This window comes from Lathamus discolor, chromosome 3 (genome assembly GCF_037157495.1).
Source record: "Lathamus discolor isolate bLatDis1 chromosome 3, bLatDis1.hap1, whole genome shotgun sequence".
Classification (NCBI taxonomy): Eukaryota; Metazoa; Chordata; class Aves; order Psittaciformes; family Psittacidae; genus Lathamus; species Lathamus discolor.
In genome coordinates, this window is record NC_088886.1 from 131,253,643 (window position 1) to 131,273,521 (window position 19,879).

The 19,879-nt window shown below is 41.1% G+C and overlaps 1 protein-coding gene across 5 annotated transcripts in view; it reads right to left on the reverse strand.

The window, feature by feature from the left end:
- MARCHF8 (membrane associated ring-CH-type finger 8) overlaps nucleotides 1-19,879 on the reverse strand; it is a 102,352-nt gene that overhangs the window by 14,991 nt on the left and 67,482 nt on the right. For all 5 annotated transcript variants that reach the window (XM_065671813.1, XM_065671808.1, XM_065671812.1 and 2 more), the window contains one exon: nucleotides 6,668-6,718. In XM_065671813.1, the coding sequence (XP_065527885.1) occupies nucleotides 6,668-6,718 (51 nt within the window). The remainder of the gene's footprint in view (nucleotides 1-6,667; nucleotides 6,719-19,879) is intronic.

Sequence of the window (19,879 nt, forward strand, 5' to 3'; positions counted from 1 at the left end):
ATTGAGCCAACTCAAATCACCACCAGTCCCCTAGGGATCAGAGACACAGGTAACCATAGTAGGTGCTAGCTAAGTGGAGACATCTCGCACCACTGCTCCAGAGCTGTCCTGTCCCAGGCACAACCAGTTTTTGGGCCCTGCTAATTTTAATATTCCCCCAACCCCCTAAGCCCCATAATCTCCCTGCACTGTGATGCTTTTTCAGCACCAAGATCACAGTGCTGCTATCTGCAATTGGCCACTGGGGCTTCTGTTTGGATCAGATTGTCTCTCCTGGTATTAACACATCACAACGTGGCAGCAGCAGCACAGGGGAAAGGCAGAATCAGAGGGATGGTTATCACACCCTATGTTTTTGAAGAACTCTTTGACAGAGAGCTATTTTCTCTCTCACACACAGATCCTATTTAAATGTGTGTAAGAAGGCAAGGCTGCTGCTAGACATAGACATGGCTGGCATTTTTCTTGCATCCTACACCTCCAGAGGCAGCATAAGCCTGAGGCTCTGCTCCTATTTAGCTTACACCACAGAAACCAAGATCAACCACCCCATACCTGTTCCTTTGGCAGGATCTGGGTACAGACGGTGATTTGGGAAAGAAAACAAGTGATGGGTGCCTTGTGAGAAAAGGCACCAAGTGCCACTTCAAGGCTCTCCACAGCCAAGCCAGCTACTCTTCAGATAGGGAAAGGACATCTACAGAGAGACCCAGGGAATCTGCCTCTCTTTGTGCCACACCTGCCCCATTCACCTCCCCTCCCTCTGTCAGTGGCAAAATCCCTTTGCTCCAGCCCTGTCTCACTCACAGTGGCAAAATTCAGTCCTGTCTGCTGTGCTGAGAAGTCCTGAGCCTGGGCTGAAGTCAGGCAGGGAGGTGTTGATTAAACCCAAGGAACACATCCATCATTTCTCTTGAGCCACTGCAGAATAAATGCAATTGCCTGGCTCCAGCTATCCACCAGGACGCAACATACTTGTGTTCTTATGCTTTCAGCAGGTGCTGTATTCCATGTAGACACTGGCTATGGCTCCGCTGAAGTGCACTGCAGCTAGAAAGTCTCCAAAGCTCACCTGTGGAACAGACCCGGCTGTTCCACTGCATGCATGCCAAAGGAGGGCTCTGGTTGAACTAGCACACCCAGGCAGCAGTGCAATGAGACCAACCACCTGTGCTGAGTGTACCAACTTGACCCATGAGACAGCCAAAACAGGCCACCTACAGGCAGACTGGATGTTGTGAAGGGCAGACAGCCCTGCTGACAGGCTGGTTTTGAAAGCTTTTTTCAAATATGGCAGGATCAAATATCAGTAACTTCTCCATTAAATTCTTCCTACAAGAACTGTGCCAATTTGATTTCCAGCGCATATTAAAATCAAGTGTCTTCAGCTGGGATAAATCAGCATTATTAGAATGGAGAGTGGTTAAAAAATCTGGGGGGAAAACAATCAAAAAAGAAAAAAAGACAACGTGGGAGAGAGGCATCTGAAATTTTCATGACCATCGACTCCACCATACAATTTTGGCAACAATTCGATAGGAACCAGCAGTCAGCTGCTAGAAGAACTTTGTTCCATACTTTATATAAGGTATATGACTATAATTAGCATTATGTCTAGAAACCAGAAGCGAAGCTGAAGTCAGCTTCCCCTCATTCTTCCTAAGGAAATTTAAATGAGGATTCTGGCAGGAACTTTCTCTAGATACACCAGAGCCAAAGCTGCTACAGAAAGAAGGCTATCTATCCTTTCAAAATCTCCTCGCATGCAATTCAACTTGCCTATAGCACAGGATTAATGTTGACTAAACCCAGTAGCAACTGCACAGGTTCTGCAGAAGAAAAAAACACTAAAATAGCCCTCTGACTTTAACATCTTCCTCAAAATACCTTGAATTGACTGTGGGGAAAAAAGAGGAAAGGAAACACCTGAAGGTTTGTCCTTCACAGGGTACCATCATACCTATATAAAGTAAGAATCCAGCCCCAGGAGAGGGGATTTATCACAGCACAGGCAGAAAATCACACTCCCTATGAACACAACTGCACCATGTCCCAGCATGACATTACTTGCTCTTGTGGGCAGGGAAAAGAACATACCTTAATCTTCACACTATACAATTTTTCCTGTCTTTTCCTTTCCTCAATAGCTCAGTAGAAGAAATTTTAAATTTTTTTTAAGCAACTTCTTTTTTCCTACCCCCAGGCTCATGCACCTGAACAGAACACCTCCGAGCAGCAGTTCCTTTCCATGAACCTTGGTCATCTGTTAGACTAAAGGACAGCTAAGCTCTGTGACTGAAAAACCTGGACTGCTTTTCTACAGACGAACACTCACTGAATCCATCAAAGCTCCAGGCAACAGTGGACGTGTGTATTCATACGCTTTCCTAAATCTGTTCCAAGCTGATGAACAGCCTAAATGGATTTTAAATTTCATAGCAAGCTTAGGCTACCACTTTGCATTTGCACTGGCTGCCATTCAGCCTAAGAATAATTTAATACTTTACAATGTGTTTCTGCTCTGAAGAAAAAACCGTGCAGAAAAGACAAAGCATTTAAATTTCTGAAGGAATGCACTTTTAATTCCTTTGCTGTGATCATAGTATTAACATTTTCAAAGCTTACCCCTTAGAGGGCCATGAAAATAAGAGTACAAAATGCTTCCCGACTACTCTAAAATCAGCTCTCTGGAGCAATCAGATGACCGGAACAGCACACAGATGACCTCAAGAGAGTTCCACACATCACATGATGGTTTCAGGCTATATCAGGCACTTTAAAGCTAAACAATATCACTAATTTGAGGATAACTGTTTGCAGAACCCTTCATTAGTGACCTTGTTTAATCTGCTTGCAAGCACATTTATCTAAGAGCAGGGGACATGAATTACCACCACTGTGAAAATCCCTTTTTCAGTTGCTTTTGGTGACTAGCTGTGTTTCAGGGTCAATTTCATCTACATTTAGACGATGAAGCTTCTATAAAGCTCAATTATTTCTCTGTTTGGCTTGTATGATGAAGGCACTTACCAGTGAATAGTGGCTTCTTGGCAAAAATGCTGGCTTAGGGTAAATAGTTGAGATGTGGAGCTGGGCTACCTACCTCTGTGCCAATATGGGGTGTTTCAATCAGCACCACTGTGCTTCAACAGGGCAAGTTGCAAATCGGGCCGTCCCCCTTCCCATGAGTAGATCAAGTCAACCTGTCTTCAACACTATATTTTTTTTTTAATTTCAAAACAAACATAGAAAAGATTCCAGAAATTCAAGCATTTCATGTGGAGCAAATTTAAAAGGAATGTTTGAAGTATACACACCAAAACAGCAAGGAAGGGCCTGGAGACATGCCACATCCCCCAGTGTGCAACAGACTGCACAAAACCTAATAGCACCATATGAAGATCCTTCTACATCTTATTCCCTACTCCTTTTTCTGCTGCTTTTGGCCTCCATCCCATGCCAAGTATTCAGGTGACTGTTTCTTCTTGGTCTGGCCACATGTACTAGCATCTCTCCAGCCTCTCTTAGCATCTGCCTCTTGGAGAACTGCCTTTTTTGCCCCTTCCTCCCAAGGGACGGCTCCACTTGGCCCGTACACTTGTGGTCTCTGTTTGGAAAGACCCTGCTACCTCTACCAGCTGATCCCATTTTCAGTGGCACCATCTGTCTGCCTCTCTCCTTGACCAGTTTTAGCCCTAAGGCATTGCTCTCTTTGGTCACACCAAGTAACACAGCATCCTCTCTTGGCTAGAGGCTGAGTTCTGACTCAATCCTCTCCACCCATATTGCACTGTGCAACTGAGAGCAGTGGAAAGATACACAGTAATAATCACAGCGGGTTCATAATGACATATCAGCACCAGAAAGGCTTTGAATCAAGTATCAGTGCCAAGCATTTGTAGCAGATTTGCAACAACGGTATGCTGTGAGCTAGATTTAGGTAGAAAAATAATAGCTGAATGTGACATTTGCAGGAAGCATGATCATTATTTCTGTACAAACACACACGCACCCCAATATATCTGGAAATGCAGCATATAATTGATGAAACTCAATTTTGGTTAAATAGCTCTTCTTAGAATGGTGTATTATCAACAAGCTCTTTGGGTTTCAGAAAGGGCTACACAGGCAGCTGAGCATTTCCACACTATTTCCTTTACATGTATTCAATCTGGCTTATTGGCTAGGATATTATACTATTATAAACAAAAGTATAAGGCACTTTCTTATTAGACCTCAGAACTGATGAAATTTTTTCCATGTCCTTAAGCTTCCATGCAGCATCCCACTACTGTAACTACTATAACTGGTTTTGTCCTACAAATTGCTTGCAACAGCTAACCCACCTGTAGACTGCAAAATGAAGTGTTGCAGCTTAGCGCTGAGCTGCCTGGGTGTGCAAAGCAGAATTCTGTATGAGACAAAGCAAGGGACTGATATTACTTATAGGATTTCTACCTCTCGCCCTTGTTAGAAGCTATCTCCAGAGCACTGTAGGTTCAAGGAATTGATCAGACACAGAGGCATCAGAGGAGCCCCAAGAACATCAATACCTCTGGGAAGCTCATGTTTGCAGTCAAAACATCTCGCCCATTGACAAAGCTTACTTTTGTTCCCTTTGAGATCTTTAGCTTTTGCAATGCACAGCAATTGAGTTGAATGTTTCAGTGTATCAAGATGAATGCAAATACTGAGGTCTCACTTGCCAGCACTCCCAGGGAGAGCTTTGCCAGAGTGCAAGGACCTCACCACTGCACTGCCGCACTACCAGTTCCCAATGAATTAAGAATGAACTGTGCAGCTTCATCTGGGTATCAAATGCTGCTGTCAAAAGGCTTGTTGTGCTGAATTTCAGACACCCTGGGAAAAGTACACTTAATGATAAACTACCATCTCTGCTGAGCAATGCCTGAAAACCCAACGAGAGATCCCTGAGAAGAGCCAGTGTAAGAAGGAACAGGCACAGTCCCATCTTGGAGAGGCATAGATGAGAAGCTATACTCACACAGTATTTATTTCACATCCTTTTCTGTGAATGCCCATTTTCTGATGCTGAATGGAAAATACAATCCCACATCACTCCACAATAACATCACCTTCAGTTTGGTCAATACCCTGTGCATTGGACAGTTGCCCTGCTCATTATTTAAGACACTCAGTGTTATGGTTTAAGCCCAGCCTAATCTTGCCTTTTTGCTCCAAAATGAAAGTTGTCTGTGCCCATATAAACCATAAATTAACTTCAACCACTGTTTCCTCTGCTGGAGATAGGCATGAATAGCTTCCTATATCCTAAAGTGCCCAGAATAGAAAGAGGGACTTGAGCTTGTCACAGGCATATGATTCAGTCTCTCATTAAAAGCCACTATTACGAGCAACATCAACTGTGGCAATGAAGTGTTGAGGCTTGTGCACCACAGAAAAAAACCTGGTCAATCAGTACGGCTTGCTTGCATGAAGGCTTTAAGCAACTGTCCTTGTGTAAGCAAAAAGGCATCAGGCTTCCAGCTAATTAAAAATCTCATCTATGGTAATGCAGGAGTAAAGTATGTCTTGTAATAAGTTATCTGGGACAGAAGATACTTTTTCCCTAATTGCATAACAAAGCCATTGTGCTTCTGATGTGTCCATCGGCTATACTGGAGTGTGCCTGTATACTGAATGGGTAGAGCATCATGCATCACTTACAAGATACAAGCCTGTAATAGCAAACATTTAAAAATACTTACACAGCCATGCCTTGACAGCAATGGATTTCATGGTTCTAACAATAATTCAGCATTGAAATGACAATAAAATAATAATCACACATCCAATACATATTACAGGATGCACAACTACACATATCTTATAGAGAACAAGTCCAGAGAAGGGCCACAAGGATGATCAGGGGACTAGAGCACCTCCCGTATGAAGATAGGCTGAGAAAGTTGGGGCTGTTCAGCCTGGAGAAGAGAAGGCTGCGTGGGGACCTCATAGCAGCCTTCCAGTATCTGAAGGGGGCCTATAGGGATGCTGGGGAGGGCCTCTTCATTAGGGACTGTAGTGATAGGACAAGGGGTAACGGGTTAAAACTTAAACAGGGGAAGTTTAGATTGGGTTTAAGGAAGAAGTTCTTTACTGTGAGGGTGGTGAGGCACTGGAATGGGTTGCCCAGGGAAGCTGTGAATGCTCCATCCCTGGCAGTGTTCAAGGCCAGGCTGTACAGAGCCTTGGGTGGCACGGTTTAGTGTGAGGTGTCCCTGCCCATGGCAGGGAGTTGGAAATAGACGATCTTAAGGTCCTTTCCAACCCTAACTATTCTATGATTCTATGATTACATCAGATAACTGATGGTGTAAAAGAACATACTTGAGTGATGTTTTTGGAGCAATTTTCTCCCCAGGATAAGATCTCAGGCATTTGTCACCTATCTTGCTCCTACCAAGCTAAGGAGGCTGACAGTGTGAAAGAGAAAAGCTACTGTAGCTTCCATTTCATTTGACCTGTAAAGAGTATCTACAAAACACCAGAGTTCTAATGTTTCAGAAGCAACTACCAATAACAGACAGGGATAAGAAGCATTTTTTACTAGTCACATTACCACATATATTACCCCAGTTTTGAAATGAAAGAAATTCCAGTATCCCCAAGTTTATCAAAGACTGAGTTACATCGAGGAACATACCTTTGAAATGTTACTAGAGCGGCTCACGGAATGCCCCAAAGGCTTCTCATTCTGAAAGAGGAAGAATAGGATCGCTGTTAGCAACAGTGATCAGCAGCAACAAATCAGAGTTACGAAGATATTTTAAAGCTGATATTAGAAATGAAATTCCACAGAGAAAGACTTACAGCTGTTGCTTTTAAGGATGTTGCTTCTACTGACATGAACCTGATTTATGCTAATAACTAAATTGCTGTGTTTGCTTAACAAGATAATACCTTCCAGAAAACCACACAGGCAAGACAAGTACAAAGTGAGAAATACTAGAAAAATGATATATTCTCTCTATGAATACTGCAAACCCTCTTCTCAGATGAAGCAGATACGCTTCATCTATATCTAAAGGCAAACATCCAACCACTAAAACTGAAAGCACTTGCTTAAATAAAAACAGAAGCATCACAGTGATGTCCGGAAACAATTGTGAATAACCACATGCATGCCATTTCAGGAGACAAAGCAGAATTACTGAGGAACATCCTATTTACTAGAGAACTCAGAATTAAACTGGAAGATGAAAATGCATAAGATGCAATTCTTAAAACTGGTATCACTGATGACTGTATCTGTTACTCACTTTTCAGTGTGCACACCGTGACTAGTAAGGATGACAATCTCATCTCCTACCAAAATAAACTGTAAGTTTCACCTAGGTATTTAATTCTTTAAGGGTTCCTGGTTTCTGAACATCAGTTTACTGTATGTGTAAATGGACAAAATTGCTCCACTGGGAAGAACCTAGAAATTGCTCTGCAAAAACTTGTTTTCTTTGCTAAGCAAATACTACGAACACGAAGAGTCATCACATTTGGTTACAGATCAGTACGTATGTTCCTTTAAGTCTGGGAAACCAGGATAAAAACTGGTTTGAGATTTAGACCTTCCGAAAACAGGGTAAATTTATTACTTTCTCCTATGGGCTCTATGCTGGATAAGAGATTCTAGAAGTGCATCTTTTCATCTGGGATTTTAGGAGCCAAACTTTTTCACCTTTATTCCTGAATAAATTTAACTTAACAGAGACACTCTGACAGCACTCACTTCCAGTTCTCATTGGCACTGACTGATTCTATAGAGCTTGAGATCAGTAGTCCTGTATATTAACAAATGGGGACATAAAAAACCCCAAACCCCTTAACAGTCAATTGCTGTTACTCCTAGAACAGCCTTGGGCATAGCACACTGATTTCAGACCTCCTGCCTATGGATTTTTGCAATTCAAGTGACCTTCAATGACTGAAGCCTGCATCAAGCCAGACCAGCTGGCTGGGTACCTAGCCATGCCCACACTTTGAGATCCATGCACTCTAATACACTTCTTCCTCTAACACATGCCCAGAGCAACTTCAGAGCTTTGTGCTGAGAAAAGGGAAGGCAAAAAACTTCAGCATGCGCTTACAAAAGCAGGCTGTCCTTGCCTTACATATATATATATATATAAAAATATACATATTTGTTTATATTTAATGTTATATATAATATATTAAATGAAATATTACATATTAAATAAATATTAAATATTAAATTAAATATTAAATATTTGTATTAATATATAGTTATATATTTATATATTGTGAATATATATAATTATATATTTCCATATATATATTTTATATATATATATATATAAAACAACCAGTATAAAAAAATACTGATTGTCTCTCAGCACAGTCCCAGACACTGCCTCGGCTGACATACATAAATTTTACTTCCTCCCTTAAAAACTTGAAGAAGCAAATACAGTGTTCTGAAATCCTCTGTATGTAGGAGTTTGAATACCCAGAAAACAGTAAATTAATATTTCAGAAGAACAGAGGAGAAGCAACCAGGGAACCCCCACCAATTTTGATTGATGGACAACCTAAAAATCAGCACGGATCAGTCTAATGTCTGGAACAGCTGTGGCCTGCAAGGCTGAATTTCATTTTTGAGATGGCTATAAGCTTTTATTACATAGGTAACAGTATTCCTGGAAGAGAAATAAACACGTAAAGACGTCCAAAAATACGGACATGAGCCTTACGTGAAGTTAACATTGGATGGAACTACTGCCAGAACCAGTGGGGCTAAGAACTAACTCCAACCGTAAGAGAAGGACCTAGCTGATTTCATCAAAGGCAGTGTAACTATACCAACAGGGGAAAAAAAAAGTTAATTGAAGCTACAGAAGTCAGAATGAAGAAAAAGGGGTCAGAGACATGTTCTCAAGCTATGATGATAAGAGACCAACGCAAGCTGGCAAGCACAAAGACCTGTCACTGCCTATATGTGTGGTGTGGGGGGAAGCAGGCTGTGCTTGGCCTTCTAGGGACATGTAGAAGGTAAACAAAGCAAGACTATGTGGGACAAGGGAAAATGATAGTGAAGAGTGGTACCCGTGGCCAAGAAATCTGCCCGAAGCAACACATACAGCTCCACACTCGGGCCAAGTCTGAAATCCAGCCATAGGTGTCAAAGACTTCTAGGTAAAATTCCTGAAGACAAAAATAAAGAGAGCAGAGTTTTCTTCACATTAACTCAACACTCCCCAAATACTGCTGTCTAGCTGAAGAAGCAGCCTGCAAGAGAGCATGACTGAACTTACACAGGCACCTGTGTTGAAAAGGATGCGCTAAAATTCTATAAGCACAAATAGGCTCGAGGACAAGACTCGTATTTGCACAGCATGGTAAATGATGTAGAACAAACATACTCTTAGCTGTGCCACAGAAACTAGTCTTTCTGCCTCTGCTCCCAGAACTGATTTTATCTGATGAATGCCAGGAGCATCTAAGAGACAGATGCTCATATTATCTTTATTGATCTACTGTTGGAAACATACCTATCAAAGGTTTCAGTCAGTAGACGACTATGAACAGCTGCTTTTGTTATTGAAATAATGATCATTTTTAAACAAAAAAGCGGTCTTGAAACACATTCCCTTAAGGATTACAGAATGCACGCAAACAAGTAATTAGGTAACCGTGATACTCCTAAAGGACTCCTAGCCACCTAAGTGCTCCTTCACATCTCAGTTTCTTTATCACAGAAAGCTGGTACATCAATAAGATGAACTGGAAATTCACTACAGCTTTAGCCCAGGTTGGCCAAAATCTGTACTTTAAAGAGCTACTTACACCAAGTGGTAAAAGCATCAACTCAGCCATATTTTTATGGAGTAACAACTGACCCCACTGCCACTACCAGATCCAACAGAAACTGGAAAATAAGGCAGCTTTCAGTCTGGTTGACCTGTCAACTACCAAGCAGCCCCATCATCCAGATAAAACTGCTTCAGCCCTTGGACACCAAACGACCCTGGCTTAGCCTGTCCTTTTATTGAGGACAATTTTTTGAAACAGCTGCTCCGGGTCTCATGGTTTTGCACATGCATACTTCAAAAAGTGTTGGGCTGAAAAGAGATAAACAACTGAACTGTGCTGTGCAACAGTAATTTCCAGTTCACTTTGACTACACAAGCAGCACTCCTGCTGAAGAAAGCACATACAGTCCTTTCTTCTCAGCTCCTTGCAAAGGACCAAAAATATATTTATTTAATATTTTTAATCCTTGAACAACAACAGGAACACCTCTCAGTAATACAGCTCATGAAGCCCAGCTGTGTTGCTTAACTCGCTTTTACAAATAAAACAATAAACATCTATTCTTCAGGAAAAAGCACCATGGAAGCCATTAATAGAGCCAGTGCTTGCTGGTGTTTCCCATGCTGATATACTGAGGATGCTGTTATATTTTCCAGTCATTAACATACAAAAGTGCTGAAAGCCATGGATGGACTCCTGGGATAGGTAGATTTTAATGGCAGGCACAGTTACTAAGTGAGGAATAAATAAACATTATTTTAAAGGCAAACAAACAAAAGCTCACTTTTCATACTTCATTTGTCACTTCATTATGGGATCTTTTATCAATTATTCACAAATTAACACTGACATAGAAATGACAGTGCTAAGCTTCTATTATGGTACTATCACCACCCAACAAATAAATGTCTTCAGAGATGTTTTCTAATATGTTCCATTGCACAGTAGGACATATTCTAGTCTGGTAATTACAGCTCCAAACAATCTCTCCTTCCCTCTTGCAAAAGCATTAGTCTTTGCACTTGAATGAAAGGTCAAGACAAATGCAACATCCGCCAGCATGGACCATACAATTACCACCAGCTAAAGCAAGTGTCATTCTACTTTAGCCGATCAGTCTCTTTGTATGGGATAACTGGAATTCTGCCATTCAGAATCATCCTACTCAACTAAAACCACTTGGCAGACACTTTAAAGAAAAAAATCTAGGTAGGAAAAATTTACAAGGGCAACTTGTAACTTCTCCTGAGCCACTCACTGCCAGCTGCTGCTCTGACTCTCCCATCAGAGCCTGGCTCTAGGGAAACGACTGAAAACGAAAAACTGCTACCCCTTCCTATGGTGACATGTTCCTCTAAACTTTGGATGCACTTGCATGCAACCACCCAAATCCCCCTCCCAACTTCACTTTCCTTTTCTATCTCTCCCTTGAATTGCTCCCTTCTGTGAGTGACAGAGCTGCCTCCTTCCTTCAGCAGTTGCTTCAGCTCTCATCTGCTTTCCTGCAGGGCTCTTCATCTTGCCTTCTCCACCTTGCTGGCTCATTTTCCCTTCTGCCACCATTTCTTGGTTACCCTTGCACGACACCTCTGACTTCTCAGTTCAGAGATCTAGAAACTGACACCTCCCTCCCATTCTCCCTTTTACCTCAGTCTTTCATATTCAGAACTTATATTTATTTTACTCTTGCTTCCCTACCAGAAGATATCCATTTCCACTAAGCACAACAGCTGTGTAACTTACACAGCCAAACCCAGAAGACTTGTGAACCCCAAACCACCAGTTCCTATCACCTGAGCCAGAAGGAGGGTCCCCACTCACTGATAACAATTCAGGCAGCCATAGCTGCTCTTGTGCACTTACAAATACCAATGTACCATGATGACCCTTCTTCAAACTCAGCCGTAGAACTAATGCAGCCTCAGCAAGTGCTAATCCTAAAGAAATGCAACTTGGATGTTCTTGCCAGGATGGAAAAGGGAAAGTTTGGAGGTAAAATAGTTTTGTGTTTCCAACACTTTGGTTTTCAGTCAATAAGGCAGGTAAATGTAAGACAACAAAGGAAGCAGTCTCATAGCTTGTGTAGCCTTCTTCTGGCTACACCTCTGACTACCACCTATGTTCAGTCCTAAAGTATGACTAATACTAAACCCATCTTTATCTCTGCTCACAGACCTGGAGATGTCGTTACTGCAATGCCCCAGCTGCAGATCCCTACAAAGTAAGTATTAATGCCTTAGCCCAACAGAGATACAGTTAAAGAAATCAGGGCAGACCGGCTAGGGCACTGCCTACTTGTGGTTTTCTATGTGGAATCTGAAAGCCATTTTAATCTCATTTTGTGCATTACAATAGCATTTTACAATGATATATTAAGCACAAGATCGATATCTAGTAAAATCACTTACTGTTATCAACAAGTGGCACAGGCACCATTTCAACAGTCTTCTGGGTTAATGGTTACTTTCCTTAATAAAAACTTTGCAGAAGAGAATGGATTAGTAATAATTGCTCCCGTTCATACAGCAATTCTCATTCTTAGACCTTATGAGAATTACAGAATGGGAGACAAAACGCTGTCGCTTGAAATAGTGAGGTACTGAAGGACCGTTGAAAAGCAAAGCAGCAAGTCAGGAGTGAAACTCCAGTTGTCCCATCAAGTCCCATGACAAGATCATGAATGCACAGTTGTTCTACAAACACGCAGCTGTACACACCCAGGTATTATTTCAGGTTTCATAACTGTATCAGATTTCCTAGCAACCTCTTTTCAGAATGTCTGCTAATCTTGTCCTGCAACCCTACAGCTGAACAGTAGGAAATAAAAAGAACATGAGCTTTTAGTCTGGGAGAGGGGTGGTTGTTGTTGACAATATTGGCACATGCACTTAAAATGTCTGAAATGAGAGGAAAGAAATGGGAGAAGGCTTTGTGGATTATTTTCTTCATCTGTCAAAACCAATGGATTGTTAAATTACAAAAGCTTTGTCAGCACTAGATCTTGCAACTGACAGAACCCAACATTTAATTACTTCAGTAGGAAATGGTATTTTGTACCATATCAACTGAATATGGCCTTTATTTCTTTGGCAGTCACCAGGTTATCATGGAAGAGCATTAAATTTACTAACAGCTTAAAAAGCCAGTGCATGGCAAACTTTTTAAACCATGCTCATTTCAAATTTTGTCCATAAGATATGATTATATATCATCAAAGTTTCATCAATGATTTTTTGCATGCATGGCATCTAATCAGAGAACCATAATGACATCTATACGTTGCATCTCTGCTCTTTTGCAGTATTTATCCCTGGACACTGGAAAACAAGGTGTAGGGGGGTGGTGGTGGTGATGGAAATCACATCAACTATTTCCTTCTTTGCCTTCCTGAAGCCCCAGTATAAATACTGAAAAAGGAATTCAAACAATCTGTCCCATCCATCTAGCTCAGTATTTTCTGTTCTTGGATGATCTCACTTGATTTTCTCAGACAAGCAATTCACAAATGAGTGCAGAAACCTAATATAAGATTTCACATCTTCCATCACAGTGGAAAATCTATAGCAAATTCACTGCTGATTACTCAGCTCACTAACTTGCTCATTCATGTTCACATCGAGCCACTTCACATAGGGGGAGACAAACTCAGAAAAACAACCTGAAGGCAAAAAACAAAGCTGGAAGTAAAACATTGGAGAATTAACAAGCTTTGTTCCAGGTGCTGAACTTACAGCTGTGCCTGGAAACATCAGCAACAGAAATAAAATCATGAGACCATGTATCTTTAACTGGAAAGAAAACCCAACAAAAGCAAGACTACAGACGGAATGGCTTTAATGACAGACTTCAAGGAATTCAAAGCACAGGCTCCTTCAGGGGTTTGGGAAGGGAAGTCAAGGAGCCTAACAGATCACAGACAAGACCTGTAAATAAGGGGAAATTCAAAGAACAAGGCAAACACAGCATAATGTTGTAGTTAAATAAGAATCTCTTGCCTTGCCATGTCTGCACCACAACGTGGTCAAAGCACAATGCACTTCATGTCCCACCTGCGTTGTTAACAGCTCTCAGAGCTCACATGGATATGGCTGATATTATGTAAACCTGACAGGCATGCAGATATGGTCCAACTGTGCATAAGTCCTTACTCATTGTGTATTGATGTGTGATCAGCCTTGCCAGGTCTGGTCTTAATGAGCACATGGGATACAATGTTTGGAACTATTCTTGAGTCCAACCATACAGTGGATAAGGTAAGGAAAACATTCTCCTCAAAAATACCCTTTTCTCCATGGCTTTGTTCTCCAGACTTTTTCAACATACCATTTTTCTGTTTTTTGCATAGCTTTGCTTTACATCCAAAGGCTCCACAAAGTGTATCTGATTATGGATAACCTGCATCTCTAGCTGTCGTTTCAAAATGGAGATCATCCCTCTTTAATTGTCTGAGCTAGAAGATGACATGAAAGCCTTCCTCTTCCTGAGGCTGAGGCTGCCCCACTTTGAAGAGCAAATTTTAATTTCTGCATAAGACCGTCAGTCTGATACATTTCACTAAAATGACATTCATTTGCACACTTACTACCATTCACATGCTACATGCCCCATTTTTAACAAAGCAAGTAGACTGCAAAGTTTGGCATCCAACATGTTTTAAGGATGTTCTTATCTTGCTGTTGCCAGACAACCTGCCTAAAATGGATGCATGCCTTTATGTGATGTAACACGTAAAAATGAATCCTTCCCTCAGGGATCAAATTACATAAACTACAAAAGACATGATCCAAAAATATACACCTTTCTTGATAATGGAAGCAGGATGCATTAGCCTTACCTGTGTGACAGCAAAAAGCCTGTGTCAAACAATTTAATGTATTTACAGCAGAGAGAGAAAGATACAAACAGAGGAAACCAGCAATTATAAACAGATTAAGATGAGTAACACTATCTTTTGTGAAGTAACTGCACTTAATGTAACTGCTGGAATTCTCATGGTACACTACACATGTCAATATGCCAAAGCAATTGACTATTTTAAACATCCACAGATTAAAAAACCCTCTAGGCAACTGGCAAATTGGAATTTCTCATGCTGCCAACAGACACAGGAAGCCTGCAGCTCAGATGAACTCTCTGAAGAGCTGGCCATTCTGTGTCTACATGACTTCAGGTTCAGTTGCTTACTGTGGGACCAGGCTGTGTGCTGGCACATGCTTCTTGGGCAGGGTGGCAGGGGGCTATGTGGTTTGCGCATCATGCACAACTTGGATGTGACACACATGCCTAGATCACTGCCTCTGCTCAGCTAAGAAGGTCCATAAAGCGTCTCTGGTTTCCAACTCATACCATCAACGTATACTGTTAAAACAGTGACTCACAGAATTATCTCCTAGCCAAGAATACAAAGGCTTCCTGAATCTGAAAACAGATTCAAAACAATACTAGAAAACTGAGTACTTTCAAAACCAAACTTGATAGTTTGAGTTGCTTCTATTTTGCTCAAGGATTTTATCTCATTTTTATCTTATTTCTTTTCCTCCCTTTCCATCTTAAGATATTATGACTGCTTGTCAACTTATTTCTGACTGCATAGACCGTAAAGGCAAACAATATTCCCTACAGCAATTAGAGAAGTCACTTCCCAAATGATTCTGGGAAAGCATTCAGGACATTTCTGGTAACATTTAAAATGATGTTGCCAAAAGCATATGACAGAACAAAACGCTCTCAGAAGAGCACTTGTTGGTATCAGACCTGTTTAGTAATACCTACTCAGTACAGACCAGCCTGGTTTTGCCTGAAATTTCATTTTCCCATTTTTATCACTTTGCAAAATATTCTGACCAGCAGCATTTCAAATTCCCTTAGTATTAAATGATCACACAAACTTAGGTAAATTATGAACTGGGCCCTACAGATCCCATTAAAGTTACTTGGCCAAACACTGGTTAGAACAAGATCCTTGTAAAATTCTAACCTGTGATGTTCTGGACAGCTTTAAGCACATTTCTTAGGACCATTGTTTGTAAGCTCAGAGAACACACAAAGAATAATATTTTAAAAATGCAACACATTCAACCATCCTTACAGAAATCAACCAACACTACTTAAGGAAACACTTCTTTAGGAGGAAAGATGATTCATAGCTAAGAGAAAAGGTACTCTTCGTTTAAAGGGCAGTGCATTTAAAACTTCAGAACAAGAATCTTTCAAAGCATAAATCTACTACTAAAAATATATATTAAGTAACTGTTCAGAGTTTCTGGCTAATTATCCAGGAAATTCATGTATTGATCAACTACTTACCCCAAGTCACTTAAAGAACATGCATGTGTGAATGCACACACTTATATACATAAAGTTCTTTAATAAAAAAACCTACCTAAAGCATATGCACAGCCAACTACCCTCTTTCTCCAAAACACAACTCTTGATACCAGAAACAAAGGAAAGAAACTCTCTAGGTGTAGCAGGCTACTCTGAGCAGTAAGCCAAGAACATTTTGTCAGGGAAGCACAGCTGGTTTCACATGAGGCCTCACCTGAGGCTTTAGGATGCAGCCAACTAGTGCATGTCCAGAAAAGTCTACATGGGGTGATGCAGAAGAAAAATACTGGGGATAATATCATTCATTAGCACTCACCGTGCTGTCAGCATTCTGCGATGTTGGTGCTGTGAACATTTCAAGTCATCATACTAGTACCAGTGTATGGCAAGAACCTGGTAAGGCTGTGCTTTGAAACACCTGGCTACATCCCCAGCCTGCTATGGTATCACTAACCACCCCCTTCCACAGAACAGCCCTGCCAAGTCATTTTTGCAGTCATGTCCTTCTGGGCTTTCTGCAAAATTCAGATCTTAATAAGACAATGCTTTCCCAGGCCTGTCTTTCAGACCATCCCCTTTGATCACACTCCTGTGTGAGCAATAGTAACTCAAGATGGCCATTTCTTACTGACAACACAATTCCATGATTTGCACAGTGCTAAAAGCTGCAGAAGCCTCTTCTCTTAAACAAAAGGGATTTAACACACAATAAACATATTTGGTTTTTAGTCTAAGAATCTGTAGTCACTAAGTTCATTTCCATATTTGGGGTGTTGCACTTGAAATACCAACATACGTAGTAACAGAACTAAGGGTGCAGGTTCCCAAGAGTCACAGATAAACAGGTTACAGAAACTAGCAAACAAGGGGTGTGCTGAGAAATACTGTACTCTTCAGTCTCAAGCAGATACTCTGGCAGTCACTCAGAGGATGTTTAGGACCTGTTACTCATAGGTGAAAATCCTGCTGATTCTAGTTACCTTCCAATCATGCAGCAGGAGCAGGGAAAGTACAGCACCACACAGCACAGACATCCAAGGGAAGAAAAATGAAAATGCAGGGAAAGTAAAGGATAGAAGCAGAATTTTAATGTGTTCCATTAGCCCTTCCTGTGTATCACTCATTAAGTGCGTCCCTGATACAGGAAGAGGATAAGAATTCAGCATCTATCTTCAAGTCTGTTAATACCACCTAAATCTGTGTCGAACACCTGATACTATCTTGTTTACCAATACTGATTACTGGTCTTTGTTTACACCACATTCCCACCTTCTTTGCTATGTCTGTCACAACAGCATATGCCCACAAATTAAAATCGATTAAAGAAATCTTTTTGGTGGAAGGCAAGTGCTCAGAAGATTGAGATTCTCTATATCCTTGGTAGTTTTCCTACTGTCAGAGTGCATAACACAACACAGGACGCTGACAGGATGAAAACAAAATCCTACAGGAGATTTATGTTTGTTTAGGAAGGTTATTTCAGCTATTTTATTTAAAGAAGTGATTCACGAAAAAGAGATGGCATGGCCATAAAGAGTAAGAGGAAAGTCTTCCACAGTGGCACTGAATGCAAAATTCTGTAGGGAATGTATTTTCTAGTTCCGTATTCAGCAACACTATTTCTTGAATAGGAGACTGTATCAGATCTTTTCTCTCTTCACAATGCAGCAGCATTCAACAAAGCAAACAAGGAGAAGGAACGGGTGGAATACTGAAGCCATATCAAAACCAGTGGCAGGTCAACAGCTTTTGCATACGGTCACTAGAGGTTAAATCCCAGCTTTATGTAAGACAAGGGGAATTCCACCACTAACGTCAATCGGGCCAGGAGTTTAGCCTCTGTTAGTAAGAGATGCTGCAGAAATACAAAGAATTTAGCAACAGACGAATAGGGTGATCAACAGTAAGATGAGTCTTTATATGAAAACAGCTAAAGCAATAGATTATTAAAAGTGAAAGCAAACAAATAAAGTAAAGTGAAGAAAAGTAACAAGACTTTACAGTTGTGTTTCACACGTTCAGAACACTGGGAAGCAGATTCAAACCAGCTACTGCAGGCTAAGACACACAGACTTGGATGAATTATTTCCTGGAGGAAGCAATAAACCAGCACTCCATGTACACACAGTGGTCCCACCAAAACCAACAAGAAATGTCTGCAGTCTCAGGAAGACTCATACTGAGCCACTGGTCACATCCTGAGCTGAAAAAAAGAGTTTTTCAGTAACTACAGCTGGTATTAGGCACACTGTTGCAGACTGGGACCTAAAGTAGTTGTGAAAGTACTGATTTCCTTAAAGTGTGAAAAGCAGGGAAGAAAACATGTGTTTGCCTTTGCAAACAGAAATCTACATTTACTTCACGTTCAGCAGGGAGAGGCAGGAGCACTTCTAAAAGAACTCCCGTGCAAGAAGGGACTGCTATGCAATGCTGTCATGGTTTAAGCCCAGCCGGCAACTAAGGACCATGAAGCCACTCACTCCCTCCCGCTGTTCTGGTGTGACAGGGAGGGGAACCGGAAAAAGGTAAAACCTGTAGGCTAAGAACAGATTAATAACTGAAGTAAATAATAACAATCCTATCACTACTACTACTACTAATGATGAAAAGGAAAGGGAGAGATGAGTAAAACCCAAGAAAGACAAATGATTCACAATACAATTGCCCACCACCTGCTGACTGATCCCTCAGTTTATCAGGCCAACTTCACCCAGTTTATATACTGAGCATGATGTACTATGATATGGAATATCCCTTTGGCTAGTATGGGTCAGCTGTCCTGGCTGTGCTCCCTTCCCAGCTTCTTCTGCGCCTTCTTACTGGAAGAACATGAGTAACTGAAAAGTCCTTGACTTAGGGTAAACACTGCTTAGCAACACTAAAACATCAGTGTGTTATCAACACTGTCCTCATATTAAAGCCAAACCACAGCACCGTACCCAGCTACTAATGAAAAAATTAACTCTATCCCAGATGAAACCAGAACCAGTGCTAACACTGAGCAACACTGAGCTGCACTGGCTACATAAAGCATCCTGGATGAGTCCAGTGACCCAATACAGTAAGACAGTCAACCTGAAGGCCAACAAACAGTAAATGCAAAGTAGAACTTTCATTTCATTTTATTTTATTTTATTTTGTTTTTTTGAGCACGTGGTGTGAATATGGAGTATGGTGCTCAGAGCACCCCTAATCACCACTCCTGGTCAGGGCAGCTGTAGCTGAAAAAGGGATGTTCTGCGTAGGCTGCCTCGTTTCCCATCACTGTAATCCTAAATCATCAGATTACAGCGGTATACTGTTTGAGGCAATTGAGGGTGACTAACAAAACCTACCAGCTGAAGAGAAACCTTCCAGAAGAGCGCTGCTCTTCACCCAGTTGGAAAACTTCAGTCTAATAAGGAGGCTGAGGTTTTTGTGTGTCTGAAGAAGCTGAATGCCAGCAGCTGCGTAAGAACTAAATTTACCACCGCAGTCCCAGGAACGCCTGCATTTTCTCCTAAAATAAAATCTCTGGTCCATTAGCCTATTGGAATAGAAGCTTTTCCTTCCACTTAACTGTAGACATTTACTCATTCTCTTTTCGCAACTCTCATGTTCCAGTTCCTGTAAAATCCTGCTTGGTTTCAGAGTTTTTTAAGGAAGCACGCACACACATCAGCTCAAAAGTACTAATATTATTTAAGTAGTATTAAACAATTCACTTCACTGGGTCCCTTTGCCTCTTGCATTTATTCCTATGAAACAGAAAATGAAATGCAGC